General features: G+C 45.2%; 3 protein-coding genes across 3 annotated transcripts; 1 reads left to right on the top strand and 2 right to left on the bottom strand.

The window, feature by feature from the left end:
* Positions 1 to 923: 923 nt before the first annotated feature.
* Positions 924 to 2,410, top strand: BJ212DRAFT_1484676 (uncharacterized protein; the record flags this gene model as incomplete). Its single annotated transcript, XM_041340842.1, has 13 exons — positions 924 to 938; positions 992 to 1,024; positions 1,084 to 1,180; positions 1,237 to 1,265; positions 1,332 to 1,362; positions 1,424 to 1,456; positions 1,509 to 1,585; positions 1,638 to 1,692; positions 1,748 to 1,846; positions 1,913 to 2,023; positions 2,082 to 2,125; positions 2,186 to 2,211; positions 2,263 to 2,410. The coding sequence occupies 13 exons, from the start codon at positions 924 to 926 to the stop codon at positions 2,408 to 2,410; spliced, it is 798 nt and encodes a 265-aa protein (XP_041189075.1).
* An 8,807-nt stretch (positions 2,411 to 11,217) lies between these two features.
* Positions 11,218 to 13,215, bottom strand: BJ212DRAFT_1302728 (uncharacterized protein; the record flags this gene model as incomplete). The annotated part of the gene is made up of 7 exons (XM_041333307.1): positions 11,218 to 11,429; positions 11,480 to 11,979; positions 12,214 to 12,352; positions 12,399 to 12,590; positions 12,652 to 12,865; positions 12,967 to 13,048; positions 13,100 to 13,215. 7 exons carry the CDS (start codon positions 13,213 to 13,215, stop codon positions 11,218 to 11,220), a joined length of 1,455 nt encoding a protein of 484 aa, XP_041189074.1.
* A 2,072-nt stretch (positions 13,216 to 15,287) lies between these two features.
* Positions 15,288 to 16,395, bottom strand: BJ212DRAFT_1302727 (uncharacterized protein; the record flags this gene model as incomplete). The annotated part of the gene is made up of 4 exons (XM_041333306.1): positions 15,288 to 15,344; positions 15,376 to 15,747; positions 15,913 to 15,955; positions 16,058 to 16,395. The coding sequence occupies 4 exons, from the start codon at positions 16,393 to 16,395 to the stop codon at positions 15,288 to 15,290; spliced, it is 810 nt and encodes a 269-aa protein (XP_041189073.1).
* Positions 16,396 to 16,647: the final 252 nt, after the last annotated feature.

Below are 16,647 nucleotides of genomic sequence, written 5' to 3'. Positions count from 1 at the left end.
GCCAGTGACCAGATCGTTGAGGCCCATCAGTGAAATTAAGACTGGTCCACCTCGCTGACCTACTGACCATTTTGCATTACCACATCTCCACCTTTAGAGATTCCTTTATCAATCCAAATCAGTCTGCTTGATGTGGACGAGAATATGTTAGCTCTTCAGTACTAGCAGGACTCTCAGTGCGCTTTACGTATCATCGTTGCGCGCACATTAAAGTGACCTCATCTCCGAAGAATCGTGCGTCTGAAATGGCTAGGGTTGATCAAAAAGAAGTTGAACCTTGTAAACACGAGACCCCAAAAGCACCAGGAGCCGACTCGGAGTAGACGACCTTCAAGAATCATGGATCATATCAGTCTCCCCGAATCAGACCGTTACTAACAAAAGGACATGACTTATGAGCACACGCAAGTTACTTAAGTTGAACTGTGTTGTTCAAGCCTAGTTGGATATATGAGTAGGTGTGTTTACGTCCCTCTCCGAATAGACTCGGAGTACTTATGGTCATCTTCTCAGCAAAACTACTGAACGCTTCTAGTGCCAACTGCAACTTTACCATCAAGTTACGCCCCGCCTGCTGCGGCCTGTGATCATGCCCCGATCAAGATCGTCAAGCTAAGCCGAATGTTGTCCTTAGATTAAGGTTTAGACCCCGTCTTGGTAGGTTCGAAATTTTGTCAAAAGAGTTACTTAAGATGTTCGGCGCATGATGAGCGCGTGAAGCTCTCTTTTTACCTCGAACGAATACAGATGGAATACTCGGCTGACGAGATCGCAGCGGCCAGGAGTCTACAGTACTTAGCGGTGCGTCGCTTTCTTAACACGATGGCAAGGCAATAACAGACATACCACGGACCACTAGTACATATGCAGTGCGTACTGTTTGAATTACTTGTTCCGTGTTCTAACGTGACAGCTCAGCGTCAATGGCGACATTCTGGGTAAGCTTATTCCGATCGATCGATCCCGTCCGTTGTTAAACTCACTTATGCAGACCTATGATTATGTTTGTTCACTTCACGAAGAGGTGATACACTTGCGCTGCGATATGCCTCGGCTCAAATATTGACAACATGCTGTTCAAAGTGGAAGTTCCTGCGTCGGTCGCACTGGACGAAGGTGAAAGTCCTTTATATCATTGCGCGATATGTCCCCTTTTTATTCATCATCACGGACATATATCGTATGTTTAATCCCAGCATACATCTACGCATATCGAATTGACACGTTATGTTTCAGTGAATTTCTCCCCGAGCGAGAACCCCAAAGTATGTGAATGTGTAGCGGAATTACCTACCCGTCGATGAATGATGCTGATTGCATGACATCTCCAGAAATGCAAGATACTAGTCAATATTTACTCAAGTACGTGCATGTTACATGCTACATGCACGTCCTTGCCGAGCGCTGCTCTTTCCTCTTACAGGTCTCGGAGTGATATCGCTCACTTGTTCTGAATGTATCTCACCTTCCTCTGCAGCATACACGTGCTTCTGATCCGATTCTTCCAGGCTTTTTTGTGCTCAGGACATATGCGCTTTGGAACGGCAATAGGATTGTGCTTGTAGCCATGCTGTCTACCCTTTTTGTGAGTCCCATACCCTCATCACACCTGATCCTATGGTTGATGAATCAGTCAGGCTATCATTGTATCGTTCATTGGCATTTGTTTTAGCGCTATTGCTACCTCTTATGGTTTACGCTCTCATTTTCCCCACTACTATTCGCACGTATTCACTCCACCTCACAGTTACGACTAGCGCGGTCCCAGGCATCACAGGCTGCTACCGGAGTTCAACCAGTGTCCAATTCTTCATGCCATTTCTTCTCTTGCTTGCCTTTCAACTTGGTATGTCACTGGGAACATGGAGCATACACTACATTACAGAGACGCAATGGCTGACGCTCTTCCCAGGACTGTTCATACTAACACTCATACGTGCCTTCCAGACCTGGAGAACGTCCAACGGCGGTATGCACACCGTTCTGATGAAGCATAACATATTCTATTATGCATGCGGTCTGTGTGAGTCGGCACTTCCACATATTTCTGTCCTCATCAGTGATGATTATCGTCTCGAAAGTTCTCTCGGCCGTGAATGTCCTTGCGCCAGTAATGTTTTCTGATGTGTGTAAACGCCCCTATACCCGTCGATAGGATCGGGTCACTGATGTTCCGCCCACCCAGCCCGCATATTACTCCCTCCTCGAAGAGTACGCGCCCCCAACTTCTGTTTCAAATTTCTACTGATGACACCCCTACAGTTTGCAAGCCTTTGTCCTTGCGATCCTCGCCACGCGCATGCACCTCCATCTCTGGCATATCGACCGGGACGTGCACGGCTCCGAGATCCTCGCGTGTATTTCTATGTCCGACATGTCATCTGGGGACCGTACGATCACTACGTTGTGACGTCTAGTCGTATGCCTCATTCATTGTCGTTCATGGAGCAAAATTTAGACTATGAAATGACTGGTCAAGAGTGGCTTGGCGTGATGAGAACCTTTCCGTTTTGAATTTTGATATCGCAGAGCTGACGCTACACCAACTGTCTGTAGATGTTCATGATCAATGAGGGAAACTCCCGTCCGTTGCAATATGTTCTAGGATTCCTCCCCACCACACTCACCCCATCCACGGACTTACTCTTTGTAGATCTCTTTTCCTGCAGTGAGCCCCAGGGTTCACACACTAAGATGCAAACGGGCTCTGCCGACTCGTATACTTCTCCAGCGTGCGGCGTGGGATGACATTTCGTAGATCATTGATCCATGCACTACTATCGGTTACTATCATTCCGTTACGGTCCACCATTCCATGAATTTTGTCTACAGCACTCAATGTTAAAGCAATTGCTTAGCTACTTCACTAAGTATATTCTACATACTATCATAGCATGTTCCAAGTGAAAAAAATCAAATCCATTAAGAAATGATGGAGATCATGTTTTCAGTGTGACAGCAGCAAAAATCATGGATTGGTGTCACTTGCTGAAGCTGCTGATGTCGGATATTGAAATTAACAGTGTGTTTCAATGCAGCTGCAATCCATCACCCATGAGCACTGCACTGAGCTAGGCTCAATTGCTATGCCATGGGTTGCCGCCAAGGCAAGCTGGTGGTGTCTACTGTCCCTGAGTATGAGGTCAGGATCCAGGCTGCACTCAAGGGTGTTACAAATGGCACCTACAAGAATTTAACAGTAGCTGCAAGGGTAATGTTACAATCACGTCTACCCCTGTCTCATTTTCTTTCTTCTCTTGTGTATTACGTCATGACTGCGCCTCGTTGCGCCATCAGTAGACCAGCCTCTTGCTATATCTGTATTACATCACGATTGCCACTGCCATTGCTAGATGACTCACCCTTATCTCTGACTCATACGTACCTGCCCTAAAGATAGCTACGTCTATATAAGCTCAGTCATGTACTTAGCAGATCTTCACTTTAATCTACTAGGTTCTTACCTGAAACATCCTTCACTTAGGACCCCCAATCCTAAGTCGTCTGATACCGATATTCAAGCCAGAGACACTCTCTCCGACTTGTCTTAAGAAGCCTTACATTTGTGAGGTCTTGACTCAACCACAGACGTTACTCTTATCAAGTATCTGTTGTTGCGCCTATCCTAGTTCACTGTAACAAAAGATTAAAGTCACCATTGACCCTCTCCATCCAAAGAGGTCCCAAATCCAGAACGAATCAGAGAGAGACTATATGTCCCCTGTAAACAGAAACATCACTAGACCAGAATGATCAGGATGTCTGCTATCGCCAACACCCCAGAACTGAAAGCTGGAGCTCCTTCCACTTATGATGGAAGCCCTCAGCAGGCTCTACGATGGTTGTATGCGATTAAGGCGTATTTCGTGCTTAACGCTACGATCTATAACACCAACAAGAAAAAGGTTATCACCGCTCTCGCATATATGACTGAAGACAGTGCCATGGGCTGGGCACTTACCTTCTACACCGAAGTCAATAACTCCTCCTCCAAGTCCTATGGAACTTTCGCGAACTTTGAAACCAAGTTCAAGGAAGCCTTTGTACCAGCCAATGCCGTCGGCACCACCATGAACAAACTCTGAACTCTGAAGCAGATGGGCGACCTTACCTCCTACATCTCTAGTTTTAAGACCCTTGCTGCACAAGCCTCCGTAAAGCAAGACACCGTCTTAATATCGTTCTTCAACAACAGGTTAAAGAAAGGGATCGTCAACTCCATCTTTCAAATGGAAACCATCCCTACAGATTTCAACAAGTATATTGCCACGGCTACTAGGCTTGACAGCAACTATCAGAGAGGTGCCACATTTTGACAGAACCATCGTACTGCCACTAGACCAACAGGACAACGTTACGTACCCAGACCAACCATTGACAGACACGATCCAAACGCCATGGAGGTGGATCGGCTCACAGAAGCTGAAAGGAGTGACCACATGAAGAAGGGATTATGCTTCACATGCCACCAGAAGGGGCATATGACCAGAGCATGTCCACAGAAGAAGAAGGTCCCTGTCTGCCGAGAAGAGATAAGTGACAGTGACAAAGAAGATGAAGATACATGTTACAGCCATGGTTACTCCTATCTCTTTTCTCTCTTTTCTCGCTCATGTATTACGTCATGACCACACCTTATCGTGCCATCATTAGACCAACCAAATCTCCGCAGCTGTATTACATCACAACTGCCACGTGCCATTGCTAGATGACTCCTTCTCTTATCTCTGACTCGTCTTGATGACATCAGCCCTTATCTCTGATTTGTTTTGATGACGCGTACAATACTGGCCCTAAATCCCTTACGTCTATATAAACCCGGTCTTGTACTTAGCTAAAACTTCACTTTAATCTACTAGGTTTTAACCAGAACTATCCTTCGCTTAGGACCCCCAATCCTAAGTCGTCTGATAACCGATATTCAAGCCAGACACACTCTCTCTGACTTGTCTTAAGAACCTTACATTTGTAAGGCTAGAACCGGCTTCAGGCATGCTCTTATCGAGTACCTGTCGTTGAGCCCATCCTAGTCCATCATAACAATACAACGATCCATTGTCTCGCAGAGGATTTTTGATGTGGAAGACTGGATCGACGTCAGTATCTTCCGATGTACCTATCAGACTTGTACAAAGTATTGGAATCAGAAAGGAACTTCACATTCCCATTTCCCTTATCTCCAAAACTCGTCTTAAAACTGTCGAAACAACAGCTGTTGTTGACTCTGGCGCCGCTGGAACCTTTATCTCTGAAGAGTTTGTCAAGATTCACGGAATTCGTACGCACAAACTATCGAAACCATTCCAAGTTACTACTGCAGATGGAAGTTATGCGAAAGGGGGTGCTATCACCCAATATTGCATCCTCATTGTCAAAATAGACAAATGATCCATGATTGGAAAGTTTAATATTACACGACTTGGCCGGCATGACCAGATCTTACTTGGGATCCCTTGGCTACATGCTATGGACCTGGTAATCCGATGGAAAGTGGAAACGCTAGAACTCCCCAAGATGGAGAAAAGTGACCAGATTGAAGAAGAAGTTGATAACGAATGAAAGAAAAATGGACTCCCTCCTCTTTTCCGAAAATTGGGAAAGATGAGTCAGAAAATGGACCTGATTCCAGTTGTAGTGCTGCCAAAGGCGCCTCCTGTAGAATCAGTTACACCATCCAGAGAACCGACGCCCTGAGCTACTATTGAAGAAATCCCTGATGAAGAAGCCCCATCAGCATTGCCTAATCCTGACCCCATCCCTGATGACGATGATGACTCTTTCGACACAAAAGAAGACGTATGGACAACAAATTATGCACCACCTGTACGTGAAATCTCTACTTATCATCTAGAAGATGATGAATTTTTGGTCAAATATCCCGCTGATGCCTCCGAGCTTCGGGTAATCACCAACATCTCATTGGATACCCCTTTAACCAAGAATGGTACCAGTATTGCGGAACTATGATCTACGGTTACACCCCTGTCACGGCCTGCCAAATACACCAAAACCAGTAACAAAGCACAACAGTTTGCGCTAGCCGCTGGGCTTGAACAGAAGAAGAAATCATTTGAAGAACTCGTTCCCTCCTACCTTCATGATTTCGCTGACATCTTCGCAAAAGACGGCCTAAACCAGCTACTGCCTGAATGGCCTGGTATAGATCACTGAATTGAAACTACACCCGGTTTCATTCCCAAGACGTCCAAGGTGTACCTGTTATCAGAAGTAGAACACACAGCAGTCAAAACCTTCATTGATGAAAACGTAAAAAAAGGATTCATTTCTGAGTCAAAGTCGCCACAGGCAAGCGGTTTCTTCTTTGTAGGAAAGAAAAGCAGAGATCTTCATCCCTGTCAAGATTACTGGTACATCAATGAATGGACGGTTAAGAATGCTTACCCACTTCCATTACCACTCTCTCTGGTCACTCGGTTACATGGTGCTAAGTACTTCACGAAGATGGATGTCCATTCAGGGTATAACAATATCCACATTCACCCAGATGATTGATGGAAAGCCGCCTTTACCACGGAATATGGTCTTTTTGAACCAAATGTCATGTTTTTTGGCCTTTGCAATTCCCCCACTACCTTCCAGGTGTATATGAATAGAACGTTTCAACAGGAGATTAACAAAGGATGGCTCATCATATACATGGATGATATTCTAATCTTCTCAAAAGAACTCACTTCCCACCACAAATGAACTCGGCATGTCCTTGAAAGAATTTGACAGGAGAAACTCTTCCTCAAACCTGAGAAATGCACATTTGACGCTCAAGAAGTGGAATATCTCGGAATGATCATCCGCCCTGGGTGCATGGCAATGGATGATGCCAAAACCAATGGTATTCAGGATTGGCCTACTCCTACAACCGTGAAAGAAGTTCGGTCATTTTTGGGATTCTGCAATTTCTATCGCAATTTCATTTCCCATTATTCCGACATCGCAAGACCCTTGATTGATCTTACCAAGAAAGACATCAAATTCCTTTGGTCAGAACGATGCATGTCTGCCTTCTCCACTCTGAAAGAATGCTTCCTGAAGCAACCGGTCCTTCGAAACCCTGATCCCAGTAGACAGTTCGTGGTCGCCACCAATGCATCCCTCATCGCTACGGGCGTGGTGCTGCTCCAGACCGATGACAATGGTGTTTATCACCCATGTGGATATTTATTGCAGACTCTGAATCCTGCAGAACGAAACTACCATATTTTCGATCATGAACTCCTTGCAGTTATTCGCGCCCTGACCGAATGGCGTCATTACTTGGAAGGCAATCCTCATCCTGTCATTGTCTTCACAGACCATAAAAATCTATTGTATTTCAGGACAGCTCAGAAGTTAACCCGCCAACAAGCCCGATGGCAATTAATCTTGTCATGTTATGATATTGAACTCCACCACATCACTGGAACTAAACTTGTCGCCCCTGACGCACTCTCTCGCCGCCCCGACCATGGATCGGATTCCTCAGAGGATAATATCAATGAAACGCTTCTCCCCGATTCCATGTTCATCCAACTTCTTGATGTTGAACTCATGACCACTCTCGCAAACCCTGATCCCTCCGACCCCGACCCCATCTTCACTGCCGCTTCCGATGTGTTGGATGGCCTTTCCCTTCCTCCAATGAAATCCGCCCTAGCAGATTGGGCAATTAAGGACGATATTCTCTACTATAAAGACTGCACTTACGTCCGCCCCGCCGGACAGCGCCTTATTTTAGAACGATGTCACAATCATCCCACTGCCGGTCACCCTGGACATTTTAAAACCGAAGAACTAGTCAAATGGGACTTCTGGTGGCCCTCTATGGGCACCTATATCCGTAAATATGTGGAAGGCTGCACCCTTTGCCAGCAGATGAAGTCCGATACTCACCCAACAACCCCCCCCCTTGTCCCGATCCCATCCGTTGCTGCAGCTCCCTTCACCCAGGTCTCCGTTGATCTCATCACCAATCTCCCCCCTTGCACCGGTTTTGATTCTGTCATGGTCATGGTAGACCATGGGCTTATGAAGGGGGTAATTCTTATCCCATGCACTAAAACCATCACTTCCAAAGGGGTTGCCAAGAAATTCTTCAAATATGTCTACCACCGATTTGGCTTGCACGAGAAAGTCATTTCTGATCGCAGACCACAATTCGTATCTAAGTTCTCACGAGCCCTTGCCAAGCTTTTGAAATACGATATAGCCGCATCCACCGCTTATCACCCCCAGACTGATGGCCAGACCGAATGACTCAACCAGGAGCTTGAAACGTATCTCCGGATCTATTGTTGGAATCACCCTGAAGATTGGGTGGAACACCTCCCTATGGCAGAATTTGTGCATAACCATTGAAGACATGACTCTCGCAACACGTCACCATTCTTTCTAATGATGGGATACGAACCACGAGCCCTTCCTCATACACTTCCCGATTCTACAATTCCCGCAGCAGAAGACAGACTCCACTCTCTCCAGAAGTCAAGAGAGGAAGCACTCTCTTGCCACAACCTTGCTATGCAACGAATGGCAGAACGAACTCATGGACAGAAGTATCACCCATGGAAGATAGGAGATAAGGTTTGGTTATCTGGAAAGAACCTAATCACACAGTTGCCATCACGAAAACTCGCACCCAAATGATACGGCCCCTTCCCGATCATTGCTGTTCTCTCCCCTATCACATTCACACTCTGATTACCTCCCCAATGGAAAGTTCACCCCTTGTTCCACGCTTCTGAACTATTGTCCTATCACAAAACAGAAGTTCACGGTCCGAATTTCCATGACCCACCTCCTGACATCATCAATAACGAGGAGGAATATGAAATTGATGCGATCTTATCACACAAAGGAGCGGGTAAATGAAGATGCTATCTCTTATCCTGGAAAGGATACTCTTCCACCAGCAATGAATGGGTTCCTGAAGAAAATCTTAGCAATGCTTCCAACATCCTTGCTGCCTATAAAAAGGCCCATAGGTTATAGACTCCCAAACAATGTCCCATCTCAAACGACTATGCCTCTGTATATTATGCATCGAAGAACTTACCGCTGCTATGAACACTGTTGCTGAAGGAAACACCCACCCATTGACCCTCCTTGACTACCAGAACGCCACTGCCGCTGATTTTGCCTGCCATGCATCATCTCCACTAGAATCACCACCAACTTCTGATTCCACCCTCACCCTCACTGATGACTCTACCCTCACTGATTATTTTTCGGTCATTGATCAGGTGGAAATGAGCGCCCTATTTGAGTCCATGATCACCTCCCAACAATACGCTATAGAAATAGATCGCCTCCTTGGAGAACAAGGGGCGATATCCAGTGGCCTCATCATCAGAATCATTAGGGACACCAGTCTCATTGACCGTACCACCAATCTCTTGGATGATGAATGTCACAAAACCATTTTCCGCCATCTTCATATACATATTCGCAACACTGTGATCCGCCTCCTGCCTGATGATACTAGAGAAGCTATCCGAGAAGCCATCCACATCGTCACAGAGCGCATTGCCCTCAACCCAGTCGCACGTCCACCATCCCCCCACATCGCCATTCCTGTCCCACCGCCAACTCTTACGACAACTACCATTGAGCATCAGGATGATAATATCCCTCCTATTGCTGTACTCGACATACCAGCTTCTCTGTCTCCTACCCCCATTGCGCGCACCACATGCAGACTCCCACTTAAACGAAGATCCTCCCGCATCGCTGCCAAACGAGCTGTGTCTGTTTCCCCATCTAAAACAACACTTAAATGATCCAGATTGCCCTCCCCCCCAAACCAGTCCTCCTCTGTCACAGTCATAAAAATGTCGCCAGTTGACAACGTCATATGTCGTAATTGTCGCATCGCCGGGCATTGTCATAAGAACTGCCCTGCATACTATTGCCGGGTCTGCAAGGAGTATGCACCCGGCCATCTATCAGTCTTTTGCAAAGAGTTGAAAGGAGAAGCAGTCATTCCCCTGGTGTGGACTGACGTCGGTTTCTATGATGCTCTCACTCGCTGGGAGATTGAGCAAGACGCTATCTACCATGCTGCTGAGTTAGCTGATAGGTCGCTCCCTATCACTGAAGAACAGAACGACTTGCTCGACTCGAACTATGACGCCGACCCTATTTACTGGGCTAACCAGAATAACTGAAGTCGGTGACTTCATTCCTAAATGAGGGGTAATGTTACAATCATGTCTACCCCTGTCTCATTTTCTTTCTTCTCTTGTGTATTATGTCATGACTGCGCCTCATTGCACCATCAGTAGACCAGCCTCTTGCTATATCTGTATTACATCACGATTGCCACTGCTGTTGCTAGATGACTCACCCTTATCTCTGACTCATATGTACCTGCCCTAAAGATAGCTACATCTATATAAGCTCAGTCATGTACTTAGCAGATCTTCACTTTAATCTACTAGGTTCTCACCTGAAACATCCTTTGCTTAGGACCCCCAATCCTAAGTCATCTGATACTGATATTCAAGCCAGAGACACTCTCTCCGACTTGTCTTAAGAAGCCTTACATTTGTGAGGTCTTGACTCAACTGCAGACATTACTCTTATCAAGTATCTGTCATTGCGCCTATCCTAGTTCGCCGTAACAGGTAAACCAAGTATGATTATTTCTCTTTCGAGTTCCTGTGGTGCTAATTTCATTGTACAGGTCGCGCAGCAGACTCTTAAAGACTGGAGCAAGGGTCATATGTCTTGCAAGGATTTTTCCCGGTCATGGCAGCTCCTCCAGCACAGGATGCAGGCAGAAAGATATATCCACATGGCTTATAATCCTAAAAGTCCAATACATCATTAGGTCTAGTTATCCACTCTGGAATATATCTGTTCTGTATAGTTATCAATCAGCCAGCCTACCTTTGAAACGGCATATACGGCTCTCGGAAGGGTGGCCATTCCCCAGTGAACATATTATTTTAATATTTGCAATCTTGCGATCTTGTTTTGTGATCAGCGATCTCACAAAGGTACCGCATCACTATGTAGTTGTTCGATCACGAATCACATCAATTAACCTTTCATGATCATGGTACAAAAACACTATTATTCATCAGGACCCTCAATATACTCACAAGGAGGTGCATCCAAAGACACCCCGTCAACATTGTCAGTACTTGGATCAAAATCAAAGTTCAAGGCCACAAGCTGCAGGACTCTCTTCCAATGTTCTGAAAAAGCTGCCACTAAACCTCATTGAATGTGAGCCTGATGGCAAGCATATGCAATCATACCCTCCTTCTCCTCGGGCTGCTCGATAGTTGGTAGGGTTGCGCACGATTCCCAGGAGTCTTCCTGCCATTTGAGAAAGGCTAGAGTATGTCGCATTTCTTCTAATAAGAGCTGGACTTCCTCCAACCACCTATTATGACATGCTTGGGCTTTACACCATTCAACACGAAGTGCTAATGTAATTCAGCATACAACAACAAAAGAGTGAGATTGAACAGCTTACAGTCTTGGAGTCCCTCGCTGTCATCAGAAGAAATTCTGTGAGTTAGCCAAATCCATGACATAATTGCTGTGCCTTGAGTCTGTTGTCTGAAGTCCCCAATTGGTCTGAGGTGCATCTTTTTTAAAGGCTGCAATTTGTGCTCCCATCCTATCCGATCAAGGTGGCGAGCTAAGGAGAGAAGTGCCTTGTGAGCCCTTGCATACTTAGCATGGCTCAACATAAGACATTCCTCAACTGCATCCATGGTTTTGCGTGCGCGGGTGTTGGGCCCTTGTCTGCATAGATGCTGAACCTTGAATTGATACAGCTGATGGCGCAGTCGAATATGCGAACGACACTCATTCAGAGCATCAGTAGCTTGGGAAAAACACAGAGACCATTCTGTTTCCAGGAGTGTCTTGTTGCATGGCACGACATCACAGATCTCAGAAGGCAGAAGCAATTGAAAGTCTTCTGCCTTTCCAGAGGTGGGGTCTGGGACTGGACAGCCACTGTCATCACTGTTGCAACCGGTTGGGAGGTTTGCAGATATTCAGAGGTTTGGTACCACTGGCATGTAAAGTTTTTGAATGTCGGTCCACACATCTAGGCAGTGTTGCAGTGCATTCCTTCGAGTTAAGACCTTGGTCCTCTGGATATCAGTTGCATGCTGACCAAGTACAGAGGAATCGACACACAAACAGTGTCTAAGATAATTTAGCAGCGCTCTACAAGGGATTTGAAAAATGTCTTACTGGGCATCTTCAACATCAATGCCAGTGCTAATGAGAACACTGCAGGTGACTTCGGTGTGGAGTGATATTGCTGACCCGTCTTCCAACTCCTTTGTGTCCTGCTGTGTTAACTCTAACTGCACAGCCGCCTGGGTCATTGCTGTATATTTGTGAGCAATAGGTCAGCATTATGCAGAACAACTCACTGCCAACTTGTCTCTGGAATGGATTACATTGTGAGTGATCCATCTCCCAAGCTTCAATCTCCGTCCTCCATGCAGTGAGGGAAGCAGCTCCTACTCCTGAGTCGTTGATAGAGCTCTTGAGTTCAGAGAGAGCAAGATGGTGTTCCTTCTCAGCGATGACAGCTTCCATCATTTTTTGTAGCATAGTTTTACCTAAGAAAGAAAGATGAGACTAGTTAGTACAATAACATCAACATACTACACCCACACTCACTGAGAGCTGTAATCTTCTTCCAGTTCCAATCGCTGAAATGGTCGTTAAGTGTGTCGCATCGGGCTCCAGGACCCATTTCCTTCATACTGCTGGCCATGCGATTGATGTTTGCCCATCCATGCTCAGGTGCTTCTCCATCAGTCTGTCCTACTCCCAGAGTCCAATTGAATGAGAATTGAGTTTGGCATGATTCAATATGTGCAGCGATATGAAACTTCAGCACAAAAAATTAATGGTCTTGCCCTCTCGATTGAACTGAAGATGAGGTGGTAGCGTGGGCAAGCGATCCCACAAGTTTTTGTGCCACTGGCACACAATATCATATGAAAAGTTGATTGTCGACAGGGTAGAGAATCTGGCAAGAGCAGAGAAAATGAGATAGTCCATATTGAGATATCTACAATGATGTGAGTCAGATGGACAGCATGTGCCCAATGATTCAACTTACTTTTCACCCTTCTGTAAGTCACCAACGTCATTAGCTAACTTCATATCATGGTGTGCGCAATCCATGGTGCCCACTCCAGTCGCAGCAAGTCCCCTTGATGACTTTGTATCAGCCATGTTAACCGCATTATGGCTGACACAGTTGCTTTTCTGTCAGACATAGAATAGTTGTCAGACTTGAAGAAGAATCTTGGGAAATCTAAGAGTGCACCTCTTGAAGGGTTTCACCATTGTTGCTCAGGTACCACTTATATTCATTCTCTTCGACAAAATAACCTCATCCTCGGCTAAGGCCAGGATCTTTTCGATCAGTCAATACCATCCGGCACTTGAGTCAAAAGTTGGCATCTATAGCAAGAAAGAGTGCATACAGTGGCTCAAAAAACTGTCCGCATGTTTTGACATTTTTCACTATCTATGATATTGTGTGAGAACAAACAAATGCCTCAAGGACATGGTTAAACCACATTGTAGTATGGCTTCAGGGCTTTCATTTGAGCCCTACACCGTGGGAATCAGTGGAGATATGGTGGAGATACAAGGCTCACAAAATGGTGACTCATGCGGACAGTTTTTTGAGCACATATTAAAACTATATAAATCATCATTCATGACACCATAACAATCATGCCACCATTAAATAAATTATGAAGTGGTGTCATTATGTTATTTTATGACTATATCTAACTATATAAACCAGAATATCTCATGTATCATAGTCATAATCACCATGAAAGCCATCTCCTCTGCTCAAAGAGATAATATCCTCTCTCTGTCTTATGCTGGCCTCTCTGCTCACCAAATTTCCTCTAGAACTGGAGTATGCAAGTCCACTGTGGCCAAGTTCATCACAGAAAGTCACACAGACAAGGAAAACTTCTGTGAAGGGCATCCATCCAAGCTCACCTCTACTGATAGGAGGGCTATTATTCAACATATCACTACAGGAAAGGCTGATAATGCTGTCCAGGTCACCTATTACATCAATTCCACCATCACATTCCCTGTCTCTTCACACACTGAGAAACATTCTCAAGACAGCTCATCTCAGGTCAGTAACAAGGAAGAACAGGCTTTCCTCTCTATCACACATATGCAGAGAGGACTAGCACCCTTCTTTTTTCACATATATACCTTGCCATCTGACCCAATCCTATTTATTGTGGTCTTATATGATCATATAACATGCTTCCAGTCCATGTAATCCAATTCTGATGGGCTAAGGCAAAGGTTAGTCATCTCTGTTTATGTGTGATAGAGAGGAAAGCCTGTTCTTCCTTGTTACTGACCTGAGATGAGCTGTCTTGAGAATGTTTCTCAGTGTGTGAAGAGACAGGGAATGTGATGGTGGAATTGATGTAATAGGTGACCTGGACAGCATTATCAGCCTTTCCTGTAGTGATATGTTGAATAATAGCCCTCCTATCAGTAGAGGTGAGCTTGGATGGATGCCCTTCACAGAAGTTTTCCTTGTCTGTGTGACTTTCTGTGATGAACTTGGCCACAGTGGACTTGCATACTCCAGTTCTAGAGGAAATTTGGTGAGCAGAGAGGCCAGCATAAGACAGAGAGAGGATATTATCTCTTTGAGCAGAGGAGATGGCTTTCATGGTGATTATGACTATGATACATGAGATATTCTGGTTTATATAGTTAGATATAGTCATAAAATAACATAATGACACCACTTCATAATTTATTTAATGGTGGCATGATTGTTATGGTGTCATGAATGATGATTTATATAGTTTTAATATGTGCTCAAAAAACTGTCCGCATGAGTCACCATTTTGTGAGCCTTGTATCTCCACCATATCTCCACTGATTCCCACGGTGTAGGGCTCAAATGAAAGCCCTGAAGCCATACTACAATGTGGTTTAACCATGTCCTTGAGGCATTTGTTTGTTCTCACACAATATCATAGATAGTGAAAAATGTCAAAACATGCGGACAGTTTTTTGAGCCACTGTACTTCCATCTAGCTATTCATTAGTCAATTCATTGTGTTCTGATAAGGGAACTTGCGCACTGCTGACTTGGAGGTGAAGTTTCCCAGTTAGTAGGGAGGTTTTTTCCAGGATGCGGGCATGCAGGGCAGAGAATGGCCAGATCTCCATCTTGAGTGGAACCTATTCCAGCAGGATGGTGGCCACAACCTGAACGTTTGAGTGCTTTGATGTTTCTCCACTCATGGACTATCCTTAGAAATACTGAGTAGCGATCCTGATCTTTTGTGTAAGTATATCTGAATACATGATGTTAGAAAATGAACCTACATGAATTGGCGTGATTCCTGTATTGTCAGTCCACTGTGCCAAGCTATGATAAAACTCATATGCAGACACTTTAGACTCGAAGGAGAGTATGTGAAAGAACTCCAAAACAGCAAATGTTGCCACCATTCTTGGGTCAGTCACCATGGAAGGGAATAAGCGCACATGGAGTAGTTGTTTGAAGTGTGAAACTTCCTGCTCGCATCCACAAAAATCAAGTCCTGTTGGATGCACACTGTGGACATTGATAATCATGAAGTCATCACCAAATGCTGGTGTCGGTCTGCAACAAGTGATACCAGGAGGGTGTCCAAGTTGAATGCGCAGGCCCATGGATTTCAATGAAACAGGGTGGAAAAATCTGCCCCTCCATTCCTATTTCTCATTGTTAAAGTTAGAATTAGAGGATCAAAGGATCATGCACCTTGATTCTATGGAGTGGGGAGTTATGGTGCAACCCAATGGTGCATGACCAACATGCAAGCTCGAGAGAGAAACAATCCTGACACCGAAACATGGCATCCTCTGCACCACACGCACATGGGGTGTCTGAATCCTGGCCTCTTCCTTCAAGTCGTAGAAACTCGTTCATGTATGTCTGATGTTCTGGCAGCCAAGAGGAGATGGGAGTGTCCTATGTAAGATCAACTATGGCATTATCTTCATACTAACACTGAAGACTTACTCCTGCAGTTCTCCTGCATCTCTTTTCAGCCATTGGCATCTCAGGCACTCCAAGGACATTGTCCACCTCGGATGAAGGGTTGAAGGGCACCATCTCGTTCCAAGGATCATCTTCAGTGGGAACGGTAGGGCTGGCATCAATGTCCCAGCATTTTCATCCTCCTTCTCAGGTAGGGTGGCAGGAATGTAAGAAGTCCGAAGTGCAAGTTGACCGCTAGGCTGCAAACTGAACATGTGATGCCTGTTGACATGATTCAAGGGCTGGGTGGTGTCTGGCTGTGTATGCCTGATGAGTTTGGGATGCTTAGATGGACAGCCAGTGCATCCAGACTGCGACATGGCTAATGCTGGCTCTCTAAGCATCAACACATTAAATTTCACTACTAGGTAGATTAGTGATACATCTAGTGACACATATGCCAACATACATACCATATGCGCTATGGGCGAATCCTAGAAGCTTGTTAAACGATATATCGCAATGGATGGTTGAAACTGACCTAAGATATTGCAGCAATACAACTCTGCTTGTACATTCCTCCCATAATCACGGATCAAGGTATGTGGTCCGAGTTGAGTGTTGATATTCAG

The sequence above is a fragment of the Suillus subaureus genome (genome assembly GCF_016647635.1).
Source record: "Suillus subaureus strain MN1 chromosome Unknown BJ212scaffold_35, whole genome shotgun sequence".
NCBI lineage: Eukaryota > Fungi > Basidiomycota > Agaricomycetes > Boletales > Suillaceae > Suillus > Suillus subaureus.
The sequence above is the reverse complement of the archived record's forward strand: the minus strand, read 5'-3'. Positions and strand labels throughout refer to the sequence as shown.